Genomic DNA, 22,830 nt, shown 5'->3' on the forward strand with positions numbered 1-22,830 from the left:
AATATAAAAATACTACTTTTGGCTCAGTTTGTGCTACTTTTGGGGGCGGGGTTGGTGGGGACAGCATCTGACCTGGCAACTTTACAGTAGCGAGATAATGGGGAGAGGGTGGATTTCAACCCTGCAAATATTACTTGTGGAAGAGAGTAATGAACAATAGGGAAGGTTACTTTTTCCAGTTCTGACGCAAGGTCATAAATGTGAAATATTAAATTCTTGTTTCTTGGGCCAGAGCTGCTACCTAAACTGCTGAGTATTTCCAGCATTTTCTGTTTGTTTCCATAATGAGCAGCTGTTTTTCTTCTTTTTCAGTATCATGAAATCATCAAGAGAATCAAAGTGATCTTGGAATTGATCTGTTATTTGTGGTTAGATTTTAAAAAGAAAGAACACAACATGATCTGTTTTCTCTCTGACTTTTAGCAACTGCCAAATAAATAAGAGGAACACAAGTTCGGCTGCAAAGTGAGGCAATAATTTAAATTGGAATACACTCTAATCTCCCTAGAATCAGAATATTTGGGACCAAGTCATTTCTGGATTTTGGAATTTTCTGCATTATAGACTGACATTAGGATGTCTAACCACAAGTGTGTGTACTGGAAAACACCATAAATATAAATATGAAGCATAAGAGTAGTAAAACATTATAAGGAAGTAATAAAATGGTTTTACTTACCAAATACTGTATCCCCCAAGTTTCTGCTCCCAAAGTACTGTACTAAAATTTATATTGAAAGCTGCTTCAGTCTGCTCAAAAAATCATCTGGGCAACTGGTGTTTCTGAACAATAGGTTAATGGACCGGAGAGGTTACAGAGGTTATGCTAGCTTAGTTTTAAACAATTATGGAAGAAAGTTTAGATGTTTATTTTGGAGGTTTTGGAGATGGGATACAATTTTTTTTTCCACTGCTCAACATGCTATCACTTAAATGCAATTAGAGCTGATGCCTCTCCAATACCTCAGGCAAATGACTGTCCACAGCTTAACATTCACTTGTACTTCCCAGCAATACACTCCAAGATAATGATCAGTTGTATAGACTTCCCATTCCACCATCATTTTAACAAGTGGCACAAAAGCCAGGTGTTTTCCTCTCTTCTGGATTCGATCAGTTAAACTAGACACTGATCTGTTGCTGATCCAGAAGGTTCTGGATTTAATGAGTGGTGCCCTTGGCCGTAAGACTTTCAAGGGAGCTAAGCATAATTCTTGAAATTATGCAACTGTGCTGCATGAGAGTTCATACTTCAGATTTTCCACATATAGGTAGTTGGAGTTCCTAATTTTAACCTTCACACAGTGAATAGACACCAATAGAAACCAGATGCCTCCCCCAGATGGAGGGGAAAAAAATTTTAGCGAAAGCACAATTGGCCCTTATATGTTCCACATGATGGTTAGTTGTAGGGTGGGTAGTGTTGTAAGCATAAGTAATGTTAACAGGCCATCAGCTTTTCTTTTAAAGTTGGAAAGACACATGGCCATGAATTGCCAAGAAGCACTCTATCTTCCTCCTTTATTTATCCAAATGTCACTTTGAATTATATTCAGTGTGAGAAATTAGAAACTAAAGCAGTTTGAATAGATTTGAATAATCATGTTGGATGTATGCTGCCTCTATCCTGTGTTTTGTGTACTTGTTTAGCAGGCTGTGTTGACAAGTTTGTCATTGAAAAAAAATTTTCTTTTCAGAATACTCATGATGGAAACTTGTTGAATTTGGACAGTTGAGATGTATGTTGGAAGGCAGTATTACATGACAAGAAATGTGTTTTGGGATGAAGTTTTCCTAAGAATGATGTTGATGACCTGAATGTTTGACCCTAAGATTTCAGAGGTGCTCTCCGTATTTATGAATATATGAATTAGGAGCAGGAGTAGGCCATTATGCCCCTCAAACCTGCTTCTCCATTAAATAAGATCATGGCTGATCTGATAGTGGCCTCACCTCCACATTCTGCCCACCGCTGATAACCTTTCACCCCCTTGTTAGTCAGGAATCCATCTACTCCTCCCTTTAAAAATATTCATGGACTCAGCCTCCACCACTCCAGTGAAGAGAGTTCCAAGGATTCGCAACCCTCAGAGGAAAAAAAAATTCTTCTCGTCTCTATCGTAAATGGGAGACCCTTATTTTTAAATTGTCCCCTAATTCTAGTCTCTTCCCAAAGGGGAAACATCTTTTCAGCATCTACCCTATCAACTCCTTTTGGGATCTTATGTTTCAATAAGATCACGGCATCTCATTCTTCTAAGTTCCAGTGGATAGAGGCCCAGCCTGTCCAACCTTTCCACGTAAGATATCCCTTCGTCCCAAGTATCAGTCAAGTGAACCTTTCTTCTCTGAACTGCTTATAATGCAATTAAGACTGCTTTTAAATAAGGAGACCAAACTATGCACAATACTATCGGTGTTCTCGCCATCACCCTGTACAACTGCATTAAATCTTCCCTACTTTATTTCATTCCCCTTGCAATAAGCAAGAACATTGCATTTGCCTTCCTAATCAATTGCTGAAACTGCATACTGACTTTCTGTGATGCATGGACCAGGACACCCAGATCCTTCATTACCACAGAGTTCTACAATCTCTCTCCACTTAAATAATATGCTGCTTTTTTATTCTTGCCAGAGTGGACAAGTTCATGTTCTCCCAGATTATACTCCATCTGACAAATTTTTGTCTATTCATTCAAGGAACCTGCAAAAGTTCATAGGTTATGCCCTCTTTACAACTTACTTTGCTACGTATCTGAGTGTCATCAGTAAAATTTGGAAACCATACATTTGGTCCTTTCATCTAAGTCATTGGTATAAATGGTAAATAGTTGAGTCCCCTAGCACTAATCCCTGTGTCACTCCACTTGTCACATCTTGCCAACCTGAAAATAACCCATTTATGTCTACTCGACTCTTCTGTTGGCTGACCAATCGTCTATCCATGCTAATTTATCACCCCCACACCATGAGCTCTTAATTGCATTGTAACCTTTGACATGGCACCGTGTCAAATGACAGCATATCCACAAGTTCCCCTTTATCATTGTTGCTTGTTACTTCCTCAAAGAACTCCAATAAATTAAGTTAACCATGATTTCCTGTTACAAAACCATGTTGACTCTGCCTGATTGCTTTGAGATTTGCTAAGCCTCGCCATAACCTCCTTAATAACCGATTTCTAGCAATTTCCCAGTGACAGATGTTAGGCTAACTGGCATGGAATTCCCTTTCTGTCTCCCTTTTTGAATAAAGAAGTCACATTTGCTATTTTCCAGTCTGATGGGACCTTTCCAGAATCTAGCGAGTTTTGGAAAATTAAAACCAATGCATCTACTATGTCAGCGGCCATTTCTTTTAAGACTCTAGAATGAAGTCCATCAGGACCTGGGAACTCATCAGCTTTTAGTTCCAATAATTTTCTTTATTGTAGTTGTTTTAAGTTCCTTCCTCCCTCTCTTTCACCTCCTGATTCATAATTATTCCTAGGATGTTATTTGTATCCTCTACAGTCAAGTACATATTTTGAGCAATATGTTGATAACTTGTATTGATTTTTGTCAAATTTATTTTATTCCAAACATTGTGAATGAATAAATACCCCAATACCTTGATTGCTACACAAGCCTTGTAACCATATTGTATGTTGTTTAGCATAGCAATGATTATTACACTGTTACATTTGATAATAGTATACTTAAGTATTTGATTATTTTGTTTTTCAGCGGGGATCTGACGAGCTTCTTTCTGCTGGTATTGTTAACGGCCCATCTACCATGAGCAATTCTACTCCAGCTACAGGTATTTATTATCTATCAAATCTGGTAGTAATAGCACTTTGAATACCTGGAGCTAACTGCAACTTGGTTCATTGCTTCCTGACAAAATTTTTCAATGCCCTTATTAACTAATGTTTGACTGTTTAATGAAACATGTTCAATAACATTTCGTATTATAAATCTTAGTACAGCACATTCTGAATAAGTATAGTAAATGAACACACTGTGCTTTGAAACACATGTCTTTTCACTGTGGGTACATAAAAATTATCCTGTTTGTATGAAAAGATACAAAGTCCTGACTCATGGTGGCACAGTAGATATACTGTGCAGTTGTGGAAATTATTTTCACAATGGTTGCACTGTTTTGTAAGTACGCTTTAATTCATTGTTTTTTATCCATCATGGCCTGATTGGGCCATGATTTCTTAACATTGAAGCTTCCTTTCTTTGATAAACCATATTGAGCATGTTCTCCATATCTATCCTTCATATTTCAATCTTTATAACCTTGGGAAAGAAAGATAAACTGGTGCTAGCTTCATGAATAAGGAATATGCATTGGAAGCTGCAACGAGGTGAATGCTGGTCCTTTATCTTTACGACTTGAAGTTGGCCTCAAGTTTAGTTCCTCTGTAAATGCCTTGTATGCTAGCTCTCAGTAATGGAACACCCCAGGTGACAAGTAGCTTGCAAGGGCTTGTGATTCACCTCTAATCTGCTTTTGCACCCTCTGAAACTTATGTATTGGACATGTCACGAGGTTATGCTCCTTTTTATTTTTGAAAACATGATTTTTTTCAACTTTCAACTGACTGGAAATTTTGCAAATTGCTTTAAAATGCACGGCCGTGTTCCTAGGTGAAATTGAGAAACGCAAGCAAATCACCCTGGTTTGTGGGTGGGTGGGTGGGGGGTGGTGGATGGCGCGGAAGGAAAGAAGAAAGACATTTCTGATATTTAAGACCCCCATTAGAAGTCATAACCATCTAAGGAAGAGACATTTAACAGTGCAAAATACTGGACATTGAAACAATGGCTGCCACAGACTCACCCAAAACATCTTGGAAATACTCAATGCATGAAGTATTATGAAGCAAGGCTGCCCAGCTACTTGAGAGAGATTGCAAGTACAACAGGCAGTGTCAAGAAAGTCTTCAGAGAAAACAAGTTGAAGGCTGCTCCCTCTCCCCCTCTCTCTTTGGGCTAAATTTGTTGCCTGGTTTGAGAAGCCAACTCTACCAGAAACTTAGTAATTGCAACATCTTCTATACCTGACCGCATCCAAGACACCAGCTAACCCAAATGGCCGCAGCGTTTAAATTCTATGCCTCGAGGATAATCAAAGGACACTTAACTGCATATTCCTTTACGTTTTTTATTGGACTCTTAACTCCCCTTATTTCTGATACGTGTGTGTGGATTAGTGATTAATAAGTTTGTTCTTTGATTCAAAACCTTGTTTGGCTCCTTACTGATCACCGCTTAAATAGTTAAATGCACTCTGATGTGCAAAAGTAAATCCTCCTGAGAAAGAAACTTAAACTTACGACCAACTGAGGACATTGAATAGAGGGGAAGTCAGTTCACTCCTCCTCACCTGGCTGTAACAACAGGGGGTGCTCATATGGGATTGCTTCCACAAACGGACAAAACAATTGGAGTGGGGAACATAAAATATTTCCTTAAAAAGCAATTTAAATACTGCAGAAGGTTTTCTTGAGTCTATCATACTTGAGCACTAAAATGTCCATGTTTTATGTCAATACTCTCTATACTGGCAAGATGTTAAGGGCACGGTCCTTTGAAGAATTAGGCACTTAGAGACGGAGTTCTTGCCTAAAACCAGAAAAATGAAATTTTAAAGCTGTTGGTGAAAGCTGTAGAGGTGGAAATTTGAGGACACAGACTAATTAGCAGCAGAGAAATTAAGATTTGAGCGGGGGAAGTTCGAAAAGGGAGAAAATGAAAGCAGGGCAGGGACAGGAAAAAGCGGGGGCGGGAATGGGATTCAAGTGAGAGAGAGTTGGGAAAAAGAGTGGGTCATGTATCGTGGACCCATCCCACCCAGCTGATGAATCAGTACTCCTCCATGTTCAAAACCACTTGGAGGAAGCACTGAGGCGGGGGCAAAGGTGAAAAATGTACTCTGGCTGGGAGACCTCAATGTCTATCACCGAGTGGTTTGGTAACACCACTACAGACCAAGCTGGCCGTGTCCTGAAGGACATGGCTGCTAGACTGGGGTCTGCAGCAGGTGGCGAGGGAACCAATGTGGTTAAAACCTACTTGACCTCATCCTCACAAACTGCCTGCTATAGGTGCATCTGTCTATGACAGTATTGGTAGGACTGACCACCATATAGTCCTTGTGGAGTTGAAGTCCTGTCTTCACATTGAGGATATCCTCCATCATGTTGTGTGGCACTACCACCGTGCTGAATGGGATAGATTTCAAACAGATCGAGCAACTCAAAACTGGGGGACCATGAGGTGCTCTGGGCCATTAGCAGCAGCATAATTGTACTCGACCACAATCTGTAACGTCATGGCCTGGCAAATCCCCCCACTCTACCATTACCATCAAGCCTGGGGGTGAACCCTGGCTCAGTGAAGACTGCAGGAGGGCATGCCAAGAGCAGGACTACTTGCATGCCAAACAGCATAAGCAACATGCAATAGATGGAGCTAATCAACCCTACAGCCAATGGATCAGCTGTAAGCTCTGCAGTTGTGCCTAATCCAGTCATGAATGGTGGTGGACAATTAAACAAACCACTAGAGGAGGAGTCTTTACAAATATCCCCAACCTCCATGATGGGGGAGCCCAACACATCAGTGCAAAAGATAAGGCTGACAACAATCTTCACCCAAGAGAATGAGGATGAAGGTATCGAACTCTGGGAGAGAGACTGCAAGGTTCTTAAGCAACTTGATACAGGGAGTGACAAGGTATTGGAGGTGTTGGCAGGCTTAAAAGTGGACAAATCTCCAGGTCTGGATGATTTGTGTCCCAGACTGCTGAGGGAGGCAAGGGAGGAGATCGCAGGGTGTCTGACCCAAATTTTTAATGCCTCTCTGGCCACGCGGGAGGTGCCAGAGGACTGGAGAACAGCTAATGTGGTTCTGCTATTTAAGAAGGGTTGGAGAGATAAGCCAGTGAGTCTCACATCAGTGATAGGGAAATTATTGAAGAAAGATTCTCTCCTTCAAAATTATCTCCACTTGGAGAGGCAAGGTTTGATCAGGGCTAGTCAGCAGGGCTTTGATAGAGGGAGGTCATGCCTAACAAATTTGATTGAATTTTTTGAGGTGACCAGGTGTGTAGATGAGGGTAGTGCAATTGATGTCAAAAGCTTTGCTGAAATCCATGTAAAACTACAAGGCCCCACTTGGGAGACTTATAAAGATGGCAAATGCACATGGGATACAGGGTAATTTGATAAGGTGGATTCAAAATTGGCTTAGTTGTAGGAGACAGGGTGATGACAGAAGGCTGCTTTAGTGACTGGAAGCCAGTGTCCAGTGGCGTACCACAGGGTACTCAGGTGCTCAGCCCCTTTATTATTTGTCATTTATATAAACGACATTGATGACTGTGGGGGTTAGGATTAGTGAGCTTGTGGGTGACACAAAGATTGGCCAGTTGAGTGTCTTGGGCTACAAGAAGATATAGACAGGATGGTCAAATGGGTAGATAAGTGGCAGGTGGAATTTAACCCTGGAAAGTGTGAGGTGATACACTTTGGAAGGAGTAATTTGACAATGAACTATTCAATGAACGGCATGACACTAGGAAGTTCTGAGGAACAAAGGGACCTTGGCATGTGTGTCCATAGATCTCTGAAGGCGGAGGGGCACGTTTAGTGGGGTGGTGAAAAAGGCATATGGGACACTTGCCTTTATCAATCGATGCATAGATTACAAAAGTAAGGAGGTCATGTTGGAGTTATGTAGAACCTTGGTGAGGCCACAGCTGGAGTACTGTGTGCAGTTCTGGTCGCCACATTATAGGAAGGATGTGATTGCACTGGAGGGGGTGCAGAGGAGATTCACCAGGATGTTGCCTGGGATGAAACATTCAAGTTATGAAGAGAGGTTGGATAGACTTGGGTTGTTTTTGTTGGAGCAGAGAAGACTGAGGGATGACCTGATCGAGGTGTACAAGATTGAGAGACATGGACAGGGTGAATAGGGAGCAGCTGTTCCCTTGGTTGAAGCGTCAGTCACGAGGGGGCATAAGTTCAAAGTGAGGGGCAGGAGGTTTAGAGGGGGTGTGAGGGAAAAACCTTTTTACCTAGAGGCTGGTGACGGTCTGGAATGCGCTGCCTGGGAGGGTGGTGGAGGTGGGTGCCTCACATCCTTTAAAAAGCACCTGAATGAGCACTTAGCATGCCATAACATTCAAGGCTATGGTAAATGGGATTAGGTAGGTAGGTCAGGTGTTTCTCACGTTTCTCACGTGTCGGTGCAGACTTGATGGGCCGAAGGGCTTCTTCTGCACTCTGTGATTCTGTGAAGTGCCGAGTGGATTATCCATCTCGGCTTCCTCCTCCTTTGGAGGGCCCCGGCATCACAGATGCCAGTCGTCAGCCAATTTGATTCACTCCATGTGTTAACAAAAAATGGCCGAAGGCGCTAGATACTGCAAAGACGGTGGGCCCTGACATATTCCAGCAGTAGTGCTGAAGACTTGTGCTCCAGAATTTGCTGCGCCCCTAGCCAAGCTGTTCCAGAACAGCTACAACACTGGTATTTACCCAGCAATGCGGAAAATTGCCCAGTTATGTCCTTTATACACACAGCCGGGCAAGTCTAAGCCGGGTAATTACCGCCCCATCAGTCTCCCCTCCATCAGTAAAATGATGGAAGGGGTAATCAACAATGCTATCGAGTAGCCCTTGCTTAGCGATAACCTGCTCACTGACGCTCAGTTTGTTTCAGCCAGGGCCACTCAGCTCCTGACCTCATTACAGCCTTGGTTCAATCATGAACAAAAGAGTTGAAATTCCGAGGTGAGAGTGACTGCCCTTGACACCAAGTCAGCATTTGGCCAAGTATGGCATCAAGGAGCCCTAGCAAAACTGAAATCGATGAGAATTTTAAGAGGAAAGCTCTCTGCTGATTGGAGTCATAACAAGCACAAAGGAAGATGGTTGTGGTTGTTGGGGGTCAATCATCTCAGTTCCAGAACATCATTGCAGTAGTTCTTCAGGGTAGTGTCCCAGACCCAACCATCTTTAGCTGCTTCATCAATGACCTTCCTTCCATCATTAAGTTAGAAGTGAGCATGTTTGCTGCTGATTTTGTTCACCATTTGCGACTCAGATTCTGAAGCAGTCCATGTCCAAATGCAGCAAGACCTGGACAGTATCCAGGCTTGGGCTGACAAATAGCAAGTAAAATTTGCACCCTACAAATGCCAGGCAGCGACCATTTCCAACAAGAGAACCCAACCATCACTAATTTTGACTTTCAATGGTATTACCATTGCTAAATTCCCCACTGTCAACATCCTGGTGGTTACCATTGATCAGAAACTCAACTGGATTAGCCATATTAATACTGACCACAAGAGTAGGCCAGAGGCTTGGAATCCTGAGGTGCATAACTCATTCCTTGACTCCCCAAAAGCCTGCCCACCATCTACAAGGCACAGGTCAATAGTGGTAGACTGCTGTCCACTTGCTGGATTCGTGAAACTTGACACCGTCCAGGACAAAGCAGCCAGCTTGATTGACACCCACATCCCCAAACATTTACTCCCTCCACCACCAACACAATGGCAGCAGTGTGTACCATCTACAAAATGCACTGCAGGAACTTGCCAAACCTCCTTACACAGTACCTTCCAAACTCATGATTGCTACCATCTGAAAGGACAAGGGCAGCAGACGGATAGGAACACTGCCCGGAAGACCCCCTCCAAGCCACTCGCCATCATGACTTGGAGATATATTGCTGTTCCTCCACCTATCACTGGGTCAAAATCCTGGAACTCCCTCCTTAACAGTATTGTCGGTATATCTAGACCACATGGAATACGCTCAGCGGTTCAAGAATGCAGCTCACCACCCCCTTCTCGAGGGCAATTAGGGATGAGTGATAAATACTGGCCTACGTCCCATGAATAAATAGAGAGAGAGCGGGGCAGGGATGGAGAAAAAAGTTTGAGAAAGGTGGACGGGGGGGTGGGAGGAACAGGAAAAAGAGAGAAAGGGATGAGGCAGGGATGAGCAGAAGAGGAAAGGGAGTGTACATTAAAGCAGCTTGAGCTGAGAAGGGAGGATTCCATTGTGCCTATTGAAGATACTCCTGGTGAGGGAACCACACCCAACTCTGACTTAAAGGCTGAGGTATTCAAGTTTGTGCATTTAATCCCCAAATTTGATGAATAGGTGAGCTTTATCTATTTTGAATGGTCAGCACAACCCAAAGCTGGTCCCTGCAATTGCAGAGTAAACTGAAAGGAAAAGTTCACAACGTTTAGCGCCTCTTTCCTGATGAAAGTGTGATCAGCTATGAGGCAGCAAGAGGGCTTTTTAAAAAAAAATGCATACCAGTGGGTGCCAGAGGCATACTGTTTAGAAATTCCATATCCACAGGAAATGGCCTGACTGGACATACCTGGAATTTGAACGGCTTCAGCAGCTCGCTTTTGACTGGTGGTACGGGTGCTTTAAGTTGAGGCCACCTGCACAAACCTTTGAAATAATTTCCCCCTCGTTTCAAAATCTCTTTACCCTTCCCGCTAAGAACTGGCAGGGAGTAACTGGCCATTCGGATAGCAACTAGCTGATGATTGAGCTTATCCACAAATCCTCATCCCAAAGGAAACTCTTCCTTAGTCACTCCAAACAACTGAAAAGCGTAGAAGATGGGTGAGTTACAGGAAACTAAACACCCACAGCATAGATGGGACAGCTGGAAACACAGGCACCACCAAGGCTTGAAAGGATTGTGCTGAGAAGCTGATTGAGGCCTGTGTGTTTTAACTGCCACAAGACAGGGCACCTCTGCTGATTGCTAGAGGTTAGGGAAAAACCTGTGGGATTTGTTGGGGCATGCGAACCTCATGCAGAAAATGAGAGTCGGACAGTGAGCAAAGCAGACCATGGCTCTGACTGGCAGCAAACCCCTTCAGCCTCCCCACCTCCTCAATACTACTTGTCCCCCCACCTATCTTTGTATCATCTGCACACTTAGTCAGAATGCCCTCAGTTCCTTCATCTAGATGATTAATGTATAAAGTGAAAAGTTGTGGTGCCAACACTGACCCCTGCGGAACTCCACTAGTCACCGGCCGATTTTTTTCTTTGACTTTTGTGGGGAAATTCAAAACTCAGAATGCAAAGTTATTCCGTTGGAGCTTTTCTCCAACCATATCACCTAAAAATCTCCTTGCAGGGAAATCGAATGTGATTGTAGATGTCCTGTCCAGAACTTAGAAACCCAGTTAAAACTGATGGGATAATCCAGACCAAGGCTAAGTGAGTGAGTGGAAGTGAATGTGTTTTCTTTTTGTTTTGTGAGTTTATACCTTGTAATGAAATGAGAGTGAATCTTATTTTTTTTCTTCTGATGGAGAAATATGATGAGGCTAAGCTGTTTTATTTTTGAAAAGCTGAGTTTTCAACTTCCAACTGACTGGAAATTTTGCAGTTTGAACTGGGATAGAGCAAACTGCTTAAAAATGCAAGGCCACATTCTAAATTGAAGGTGAGGAACCAACAAAACACCCTTGTGGGGAGTGTTAAGAGAGAATTAGGGTTCACTGTTCAAAAATAAGTAGCGCCCATTTAAGACAGATGAGAAATTTTTTCTCTGGGTCGTGAGTGATCAGCCGTAATCTTGAATGGCAGAACAGGATCAAGCGGCTGAGTTGCCTCCTCCTGTTCCTAATTCGTACGTTTGTTTTAGACATTTCCTATAATCCAGTCACCCATTGAAACTCAACTATCTAAGGAAGAGACATTTAAAAATGCAAAATACTGGATATTGAAACAATGGCTGCCACAGACAGATGCACCCAAAACCTCTTGAAAATAGACAATGGCTGAAGTATTTCAGGACAAGGCTGCCCAGCACAGAGAGATTGCAAGTGACACAGACACTGTTAAGAAAGCCTTGAGCAGAGGAAACAAGCTAAAGGCTGCTCTCCCTCCCTCCCACTCTTTTAGAATAAGTGTGCCACCTGGTTCAAGAAGCCAATTCTACTAGAAGCCTACCAGTGACCGGTGATCTTGTAATAATTGCAACAGAATGCACTCCTGATGGGGGACTTCAATGTCCATCACCAGGAGTGGCCTGGTCACACCACTAATGACCGAGCTGGCTGAGTCCTAAAGGATGTAGCTACCAGACTGGGTCTGCGGCAAGTGGTGAGGGAACCAACAAGAGGGAAAAACATACTTGACCTCATCCTCACCAACCTGCCTGCTGCAGATGACTGTCTCGGTAGGAGTGACCACTACACTGTTCTTGTGGAGACAAAATCCTGCGTACACATTAAGGGTGCCTTCCATCATGTTGTGTGGCATTACCACTGTGCTAAATGGGATAGATTTTGAATAGATCCAGCAACTCAAAATTCAGCAACCATCAGGTGTTGTGGGCCATCAGGAGCATAATTATACTCAACCACAATCTGTAACCTCATGGCCTGGCATATCCCCTGCTCTGCCGTTACCACCAAGCCAGGCGATCAACCCTGGTTCAATGAAGAGTGCAGGAGAGTATGTCAGGAGCAGCACAAGGCCTACCTTGAAAGCTCATGGGCCAGAACAGAGGATTGGTGGTCACTGTTCTGACTTTCAGTTGCTGTTTTAAAGCCTATCTACATGGATGTTGGGTGAGAGCAGGATTGGATTTTGCTCTGATGCCCCATGGAGTTGAGTAAGCTAATACTAACCCTTAGTACAGGTTGGTACATGAAATCTGCTCAATTGGAATTAGCCCTGAAAGGCTGTTAGTGCCTATGGAACTGTATTACAGCATGAATCACCATAAGACGTAGGAACAGAAGCAGGCCATTCAGCCCATCAAATCTGCTCTGTCACTCAATGAGATCATGGCTGATCTGATAATCTTCAACTCCAACTCCACTTTCCTGCCTTTTCACCTTTTCCTACCTTCAGAGATGAGAAGAAGAAATTAGTTTGATGTTATTACGTTTCCCACTGGCCTTGAGCAGACACCACAAAAATGCTTATAAGTTGGTGGTTCAATAAAAAATGCTAATGTTGTAGTTAAGCTGTCAGCAATATGGCCTCTGGAGAATGATATGCAGATACTTGGCACTAATGATGGGATCATTTTAACAAGGCATTTATGGATGCTGTTTAAACAGGACAGCAGTACCCAAAAAGTGCACACATTTGAACCTGAATGAGTTTTCAATTTTGGAATCACTCCCTTGCATTTGTATCTTTAAATTTGGAGTAGAGTTAATAAGGGCTGTTCAGTTTTTGTCAGCATCCATGGCAGACAGTAGCCAGACTCTAAATTATCAGACTGCTTTTCTGACATCTCTGACCGTATGAGCAGAAATTTCTTCTGGCTAATATAGGAAAACCGATGGCATTATTCATAAAGGTTGGTGGATTTTAATTAATGGTTAAATGTACAGAAGGCTTAAGCATTAAATGCTTTAGAAAAATGTTCATTTGCTTTTTATTTAAAGAACTCAGTGAGGTGGCATATGGCTGAAGTTTTTCTGTTCAGTGGAAAATTAATGTAGGCCATTTTCAAGATGTGAATTGTGAAGGTGTCTGTGTACAATAAGTGCATTGGGATCAGATAACAAACTAAATTACATTTATAAGTGTTTGCTGTCAGTGGGATGTATCACTGAATGCTGCAGCCTGCCTGCTTTTGGGCATTATAAATGGAACATCAGAATTAAAAATCAAAAAACTCTTAAAGGGCAACAAACATGATAACAGTCAAGAAAGGTGGTGTGTTGGCCACGAGCAAGCATGGGCCAAAGAAGAGCAGGGTTGTGGGCACTGACAGGGTTGGGCCAGAGAAAAGTGGGTGTGTGGATATCAACAAGGCTGGGTTGGGATTGTCACAGATCTTCGAGTGAAAATAGATACCTTATCGTCAACATTGCCACTCCCACAATAATTGGCACTCATTTACTGCCTTGAATGTCATAGAGCATCCAAAAGTGCTTCACAGGGGCACTGTAAAGCAAAATTTCACAGAGCCACAAAATTTCACACAGCCACAGATGACCTAAAGCTTGGTCAGTTAGGTTTTAAGGAGCGTCTTAATGAAGGAAAAGAAAGTAGAGAGATGAATTTCAGCAAGAGCTCCAGAGCTTTGGTACAATTAAAATTGGGGCTCTGGAGGCCTGAATTAGAAGAATACAGGGATCTGGGAGGGTTGTGGAGGTGAAGATGATTACAGAGATAGGAGGGATGATGCCATGGGTGGATTTGAAGATGAAAATGAGAACTTTTAAAATTGAAGCATTTAAAATTGGGAGCTCATGTAGGTCAGTAAGCACAGGGTTGAGGGGCAAACAAGACTTGGAGCAAGTTAGGACACAGGCAACAAAGAGTTTTTGGATGATCTCAAGTTTAAGGAGGGTAGATTGTGGGATGCCAGCTAGAGATGCGTTGGAACAGTCAAGCTCGGAGGTAACCAAGGCATGGATGAGGATTTCAGTAGCAAATGACCCGAGGCAGGATTGGAGTCAGGTTATGTTACAGAGATGGAAATAGGGTCTTAGTAATGGCACAGATATGTGGTCAGAGTCAAATGTGATCCAAGGCTGTGAACAGCTTTGTTCAGTCTCAAACAGTTCAGAGAAAGGGCTGGAGTCAGTGGTTAGAGAACAGAGTTTGTACCAGGAATTTCTGCTCATCCAGTACTCGATGTTGGACAAGTAGTCTGACAATTTAGAGGCAGTAGAAGGGTTTAAGGAGGTAGTATTGATGTAGAACTGGATGTCGTTGGTGTAACATCTGGAAGATGTTTTTTGGTTGAAACCACTGAGGAGCAGATGAGAAATAGGGGGTCAGGGATAGATTCTTGGAGGAATATCAGAGGTAATGGCATGGGAACTGGAACTCTTACAGGAATTTGCTTTTCTCTTTCTGCTGCACCTCCATAATTTTTTTTAAAAAGCAGTGCAGGATGTGTGAGCTGACAACATTTCCTACCTCTGGATTTTGATGTTGGTTGTGTTGGATTGTGTGGAATAATCAGAACAGCATGTTATTAGTGACATGTATCATTGTGGTGTAGCAGTGTGTTGGGGTACACAATAGGTTTATTATTGTCCCTCATTATGTTGTTTTAAAGCAGTTAAAATTGGACTTGATGAGGCCAATTATGACTTGTTTTAAACTATACATTATGCTTTTATTGGGCATGCAGGATATTGGGACTTCTTTCTCTTCATTTTGTTCAATCTTGAATCTTTGAGCACTAATTTAGATTATATATTTTACCCAATTTTTAAAATTATGAGCACTGGTTACCTTTTTCAAAAAGACACTTCTGGGCCAATCATTTAAACTTGAACATGGAGAAGCAGTATGTCTGGGTACTAACACAAACTTGCTGTCAGACCCTGGTGCCCCCTTCTGACTGCACTCTTGATTCAGCCTCAAACAGTTGAGGGAGAGGGATGGAGTTAGTGGCTGGGGAATGGAGTTTGTAATTCGAAACTGAAGATAATGAAACTGGCAGATTCAGAATCATTGTCGCTTTTCAGGCACCGACAAGAAATATTGTGTTGATTTAATTTAAAGAAACTGTCACATGTTTTTAAGATTACTTGCATAAAGACATGAGTTTTCTCCAGATTTCAGGGCATTGATATTAGACATCAGCCTCGTGACTCTTTTCCACACCCCTCTCTCTTAATGCCTCAATTGATTCTTGGAAATCAGAACTGGGTACAATTTTCAAATTGTGCCCTAACCAGAGCACTGCACAGTTTGATCATGACCTCTGGAATATTTACAGTCTTGATATGTTTTTAAATGATGGTGAATTGCATTTGTAGGACATGTTGAACACGCAGTCTTATAAGAATTCTGTATTTTGATTTTGTCCAAGTTTATTTATATATCATTCATGGGGTATTTGTGCCATTTTCTTTCTGAATTGCTGTACTTAACTGTGTTGAATTTAATTTGCTATTTTGTGTCCACATATATTTTATGCAGTTCATTTGTAATTTCTAAGCTGCCATTTCCATTCCCTTTCCTAGTTGGGTGTTATGTACCAATTTGAGTTTCTGACCCCTTTTTGAAATTCTCGACTCCCAACTCCAACAAATATCGCTTGTGTTCTACCAGTTAACCAATTTTTCAATTCCTAAATGTGCTCTGAATCTTCCCTGATTTGAATTCAAGCTATATTCTTTTATTTGGAAAATTTGTTAGAAGTCTAGTGGAAGTCTTAAGTACATCACAAGATGGGGTCCTCCATTACCTGTTTGGGTTGCGGGAGGAGGTTGATTATGTTTTTAGCTTCTGAGAGACTGAGGTTCCAAATTCATTTGTAAAAAAAATTTCCTTTGAAAATATATTAGTTAATCTGTCAATTGAGCTGTCAAACTAATATTTAAGCAGTTTTTAAAAAAAAATTGAACTGCAATTTTCAGTTATTTTGCGGTTAGCAGATTTTTTACTTTCAGTGGTGTAGATTTTTGATTTCCCCACCACCACCTTTGAAATTCAGCTGTGCAAAATAAAGAATGTACTTTTTTTGGCAACCACTGACCGTGACACAGCAATTTTAATCCCCAATTTTTTTTTTGGCGGGAAGGGTAGTTTCCCACCTGTGGTGTAAAGTTTAAATTATCTCGTGGTCTTTATCATGTTAGAATATGGGAGATTTTAACTTGGCAGCCATTTTTGAGGAAAATGCCTGCTAAGCAAGTAACCCTTGAGTTCTGACAGCAAGATGTCATTTTAAATATTGTAATTTCAGTCCAGTTAAAACCCATTTGACACGGACTGAGGCTATCATATTCCTATCCTTTGAAAATCCTTCATAGTGTCTCCTCTTGACTGGGATACTTGATCTTGAATTGGACTACTAACACAGATTTTGAAATGTCTGTTATATCTTTAATGTAATGGATCAGTATAGGTAGATGTATTTTTATGGCAAATGTATTTAATGCTCACAAAAGCATTAATTACCATGTCAGCTTTATTTACTTTTAATTCTTCTGCATCATTTGGCCTGGACTTTTTGGCATTGGAACAGTAATGTATTGGGCACAGAGTAAAACACCAGTGCACTTTGTGCTGCCTTGCTGGTGTTTTACTGGTAACAATACAGCTGAACTGTAGAGAAAACAGCCAGTATGAAGCCTAATCAAAAAAGTCAACATTTTAAAATGATTTGCATTTGAACAACTTTCTCTTCACCTGCTTTAATTCAGTGAAAATCACTGTGAACAAATTAGGGAAGTGTGTAACAAACATTGTATAAGAATAATCATGGGGCATTTCAACTACTCTGAAATTGACTAGAAGAGGTATGTAAAAGGATAAGGGAATGGAGTTCCTATAGGGTATACAGGGCCCATTCCAAACTCTGTAAGGTTCACATCAAGGATTTGTTACTGGATGTGGTAATGTAGAATTAACCAGAATGCAGAAAGAAGTAAAAGTAAGGTAACGTCTTGGCAATAGTGGCCATGATATTAATACAGTTCAGGCTAGTTGTGAAGGGCATGACCATGACAAAGGGCAGGGATTAAAGATTGGAGAAAAGCTGAGGGTCTGAGAATAGAACTTGGGGAAAATAAAATGGACAATATTGACATTTGTGTAGAACAGCATTAAGTAATATTTTAAAAAGTGTTCAGAAAAGTCCTGAAAAATAAGTTCTGCTTAACAAAAATAAACACACATGCATGGACAAATAAAGACATGAGAGAAAAGGGAGGGAAAGGACAGGGCATACACTAAGTATGTGGACAGTGCAGGGGAGCCAGACAAAGGAGAATATGAAGAGACTCAGTTTTTAAAAAAAAGGTAAAGAACTAGAAATTAAATTGTCAAGGAACATAAAACAAAAATATCCTATGGACACAAAGAAAAGTTGAGATGGGAATAGGATTATTTTAAGGGGCAATCAGAATAAATTCACAGGCAACCATGGTGAAAGGCAGAAATTTTAAATAATTACTTTGCTTCAGTATTTACTAGGATACAGATCAGTTGCAAGTGACATGGGAAGATGAGATTAGAAATGCTATAAACGCATCTAAAATAAAGAGAAGTATTAAAGTAATAAAATTTGAAGGCTAAAACGTGTTGCCTGGACAGATTGCACCTGCACATTCTAAAAGAATCTAGGGAAGAGATAGAAGACATTATTGGACATACATAATTCATTAGAAAAATATGTCGTGCCAGAGTTATAACAGCTAATGTGATAGCTATATTTAAGAATGAAAATCAAACATTTCCAAGGAACTATAGACCAGTCAACTTACTATCAGTGGTAGGAAAAATAATGGAATCTCTATTTAACGAGAATGTAGAATAACGTCTAGAAGCCAGAAAATAATCATAGAATGGGTACAGTATAGCGGATGCCATTTAGGCCATTGTCATTGTTGACTCTGCAACAGCAACTCCCAGATTCCCACTTCCTCCATTCCCTGCAGCCGTACAATTTAAAAAGAAACAAATAGCATTTAAGTAAAAAGGGAAAGCCTCGCTTGACCAACCTCATTGAATAAGGTAATGCAATAAATGTGTTATATCTGGATTTCCAAAAGGCCTTTGATGACAGTACGTACTGGCGACATCAAATTGGAAGTGATGGTCAGTACTGAGGAAGACTGCAACAATTTACTGCAAGACATTAGTGAACTTGCAAAATGGGCATATAATTGGCAAATAAATTTTAACAGTGTAAGGAATTATATTTTGGCAAGGAAACTTGGGTCACAACTTAAATTAGAATTTAAATAGAATGGAGGAGCAAACGATTCTAGGAGTACAAATGCACAAATCACTGAAATGCTGAACTGGTGAAGCTGCAGAAAAATCAGCTCCACGCTTTAAAAAGTGGGAACAGCATGCTATACACAGAGCCAAGTACAATCACCACAAACAACAGATCAGTTTGCCTGCCACATTCATTTGTGAATGATGGACAATTAAATGGCTAATCAGAGGGCAGGCTCTTAAAAAGACCCCCATCCTCAATGATGAGGGAAGCCCAGCACATCAGTGCAAAAGCCAGGGCTGAAGCATTTGCAGCCATCTTCATTCAGAAGTGCCAAGTAGATGATCAATCTTGTCATCCTCCTGAGGTTCCCAACAGCATAGATGCCAGTCTTAGCCAATTCGATTCACTCTGATATTAAAGAATAGCTGAAGACACTGGATACAGTGAAGTCTGTGGGCCCTGACAGCATCCCAGTTGTGGTACTGATGACTTGTTCTCCAGAGTTACGACAGCACAGGCATTTACATGACAATGTGGAAAATTGTTCAGGTATTGTCCAACCCACAAAAAGCAGGGCAAATCCAATCCAGCCAATTAACTGCCTCACCAGTTTTCTTGTGGCGATGGAAAGTGTCGTTGACAGTGCTACCAAGTGGTACTTGCTCAGTAAAAGTCTGCTTCATTGATGCTTAGTTTAGATTCCACCAAAGCCCCATGGTTCTAGATCTCACGATAGCCTCGGTCAATAAAAGGACAGAAAAGCTCAATTCCAGAGCTGAAGTGAGAGTGATTGCCTTTGCCATTAAGGAAGCTTTTGACCAAGTGTGGCAAAATTCATGATGGAGGAGCAAACGGTTCTGGGAGTACAAATGTGCAAATCACTGAAATGCTGAACTGGTGAAGCTGCAGAAAAATCAGCTCCACGCTTTAAAAAGTGGGAACAGCATGCTCAGGTCTGGTAAAATTCAAATCAGTGGTTGGGGAAGGGGGGGGAAGTGCGGGGTGTGGTTGCAGGGGAAGCAGTTGGGTGGAGGAAGTGGTTGGGAATGGGCATTTGGTGGTGCGGAGGAAGTGGTGGGGTGGGGGTTTTGTGGTGCGGAGAAAGCGGTTGGGGGTGGGGGTTTTGTGGTGCGGATGAAGCGGTTGGGGGTGGGGGTTTTGTGGTGCGGATGAAGCGGTTGGGGGTGGGGGTTTTGTGGTGCGGATGAAGCGGTTGGGGGTGGGGGTTTTGTGGTGCGGATGAAGTGGTTGGGGGTGGGGGTTTTGTGGTGCGGATGAAGCGGTTGGGGGTGGGGGTTTTGTGGTGCGGATGAAGCGGTTGGGGGTGGGGGTTTCATGGTGCGGAGGAAGTGGGTGGGGTGGTGGGGGTGGGGTGGCACATGGAGAAAGCAGTGGCAGGAGGTGCTTTCCAAAGACTAGAAAGGGTGATTGTTGTTGCCGGCCTTTGGATGCCAGTTATCTCAGCCTCTGGACATTGCTGTAGGAGTTCGTTACGGTAGTGACCTTGGTCCAGCCATCTTCAGCTTTTCATCTATGACCTTCCCTCCATCATAAGATAAAAAGTGGTGGTGTTCATTGAAAATTTGGATATTGATCAGTACCACTTGCGGTTCCTCACACTGAAGCAGCCAGTGCCCACTTTCATTAAGGTCTGGACAACATTCAAGCTTGGATTGACAAGTAGCATATAACACTTGTGCCACAAGTGCTACGCAGTTACAATCTCCAACAAGAGGGAATCTAACCATCTCTCTCCTTGACATTCAGTGAGATTGCCATTGCTTAATCCCCCCCAACATCAACCTCTTGGGGTCACCATTGACCAGAAACTGGACTGGACCAGCCTTATAAATACTGTGGTAACGAGCAGGTCAGAGGCTGGAAACTCTTTGGCGAGTAACTCCCCTCCTGATTCTCTGCTTGCCTGGATGAGCATAGCTCCAACAGCACTTGAAGTTCAACATCATTCAAGACAAAGCAGACTACTTGATCAGCATTGCAACCACCACTATAAGCATTTCACTCCCACCAACACACAGTGGCAACCATGTGTACTAACCACACGATGCACTACAGCAATGCACCAAGTCTCCTTTGACAGCACCTTCCAAATCCGTGACTTGTATCACCTAGAAGAGTGACCTAAAACAGGTCTCTAAATTAATGGAAGGATTAGACAGAATAGACATAAGTGTGCTTCCTAGGAAAGGAAAACTAGAAGCTGTTAGCATAAGATTGTCACCAAGAAATCAAATCAAATTCAGAAGAAACTTCGATGCACGGCAATTGGTGAGAACATAGAATGCGCAACCACAGGGAATAGTTGAGGTGAATTGTATGAATGCATTTAAAGGGAAGCTAGCTAAGCATGTGAGGAAGAGGTGAAAACTGTGTCATGCATTGGATAAGCATTGGATAAGGAAGGATGGGAGAAAGTTTAAGTGGAGTGTAAACGTTGACATGTCTTTTTTGGGCTGAATGGTCTATTTCTGTGCTGTATGTAAAATAGAAATAATTCTGAGGGCTTGACAGAGTGGATGCTGGGAGGATTTTTCCCCCACAGCTGGTGAGTCTGAATCTGAGGGCCACAGTAGAGGTTGGCCATTTAGGACTGAGATGAGGAAATATTTCTTCACTCCAAATGTTGTTAACCTTTGGAATTCTTTACCATAGAGAGTTCTGGTTGCTCAGTTGTTAAGTATGTTCAAGTTAGAGAACGATAGTTTTTTTTTAATACTCAGGGAATTGAGGGATTGTGTGGCTAATGTAAAAGGTTGGCTAGATCTTAGTGAATGGCAGAGCAGACTCGAGCCAAATGGCGCATTCCTGTTCTTATTTCTTGTACTCTTATGTTCACTGTAGTTGCAGGTTGACAGTGCTGGCATTTGAGTGCCCATAGAGTTCCAATTTTTTTTTTTTTAAAGATTACTTTGATGTGGGCAGTAGTGTGAACTCAGCTCCACGTTCAAAAACACAGCCCATGATGCTATGTAAAAGTGGTATTATCGTGAACAATTGAAATCTCTAAATCTTTCCCATCTTGGCAATTCAACTCTTGATATTGGCCAACTATAGCATATACAATAGCTGCTGCAACAATAATGACACTTAATTGGTAACACAAGAATGAATCGTTTATTCCTGAAGGTTTAGAGTTAAAACATTCTCTCCCCCCCCCCCCCCCCATTCTTAAACAAAAATAGTTTGCTGTGTGGAGGAAAAATTCAATTGGTCTTTATTGGGGCCCAAAAGTTTATAAACTCTGTTAGCAAGAAACAGACAAACAGCAGTAGTTCTGTTAAGTTTTGCATTTTCCAAGTAGCTGGATGCTTTCAAAGAAAACTCAACTCACTTCTGGGTTTTGTTACATGTATGTTTTTATTGGTTTACTTTGATTAACATTTTAAATCTGTTCTTAGAATACCTAGATCTTGTCTTGACATAAACTCCCATGTTTCAAATTACAGTGAAATTTGTAAGCATGTAGAAACTTCTTAAACCTAAATTTGTAAGATGTGGTTTAAGGATGAAAAGAGTAGTTGCTACTACCTTCTGAAAAATTTAGGACATCTAAAACAAAACCCCAAAGCCAATTGATTCCCATTCCTTTCATAGAAATTGACAGTTTCCTTTTTAACTGTTTGTGGGGAAAGGATTTAATATAGGTACCTCCAGGTTTGTTGTGAGATTTTGATGTGGAACTGCCGCCTTGTGGTCATATTTAACTAGAGCTCTTGCTTTCATTCAAGTGCAGAGCTGAACAAGAACATTTTCTGGTGACTAGTGAAAACTGAAGGATCAGCTTCAGAGCACCATGAGCTAAAATGCACTTGGACATGTCTTCCAAAGTTTTATTAACTATTATTTAGTTCATTTTTCATCTCTGGCTTAGTCACTCCTGCTTGCTCCACACAAATGCACGCTGTGAAAGACATTTATAAAATGCATTAGATGGTGTTTCCATCTTGGCCAATAAATATCTATGAGAGCATGATTCTCACCCATCAACTAAATGGTTGGGCTCATCACTACAAAGACAGTAATAACAGATTAAAACAGGTAACTTAGGCTGATTGGGCACATATTGAAATATCATCTTTCTTCCTGG

At 41.7% G+C, this 22,830-nt stretch overlaps 1 protein-coding gene across 6 annotated transcripts in view; it reads left to right on the forward strand.

The window, feature by feature from the left end:
• The window catches only part of ptbp3 (polypyrimidine tract binding protein 3), a 116,807-nt gene that overhangs the window by 42,066 nt on the left and 51,911 nt on the right, over positions 1-22,830 (forward strand). For all 6 annotated transcript variants that reach the window (XM_041186615.1, XM_041186610.1, XM_041186612.1 and 3 more), the window contains one exon: positions 3,729-3,804. In XM_041186615.1, coding sequence (XP_041042549.1) covers positions 3,729-3,804 — 76 coding nt within the window. The remainder of the gene's footprint in view (positions 1-3,728; positions 3,805-22,830) is intronic.

This window comes from Carcharodon carcharias, chromosome 4 (genome assembly GCF_017639515.1).
Source record: "Carcharodon carcharias isolate sCarCar2 chromosome 4, sCarCar2.pri, whole genome shotgun sequence".
Taxonomy (NCBI): domain Eukaryota; kingdom Metazoa; phylum Chordata; class Chondrichthyes; order Lamniformes; family Lamnidae; genus Carcharodon; species Carcharodon carcharias.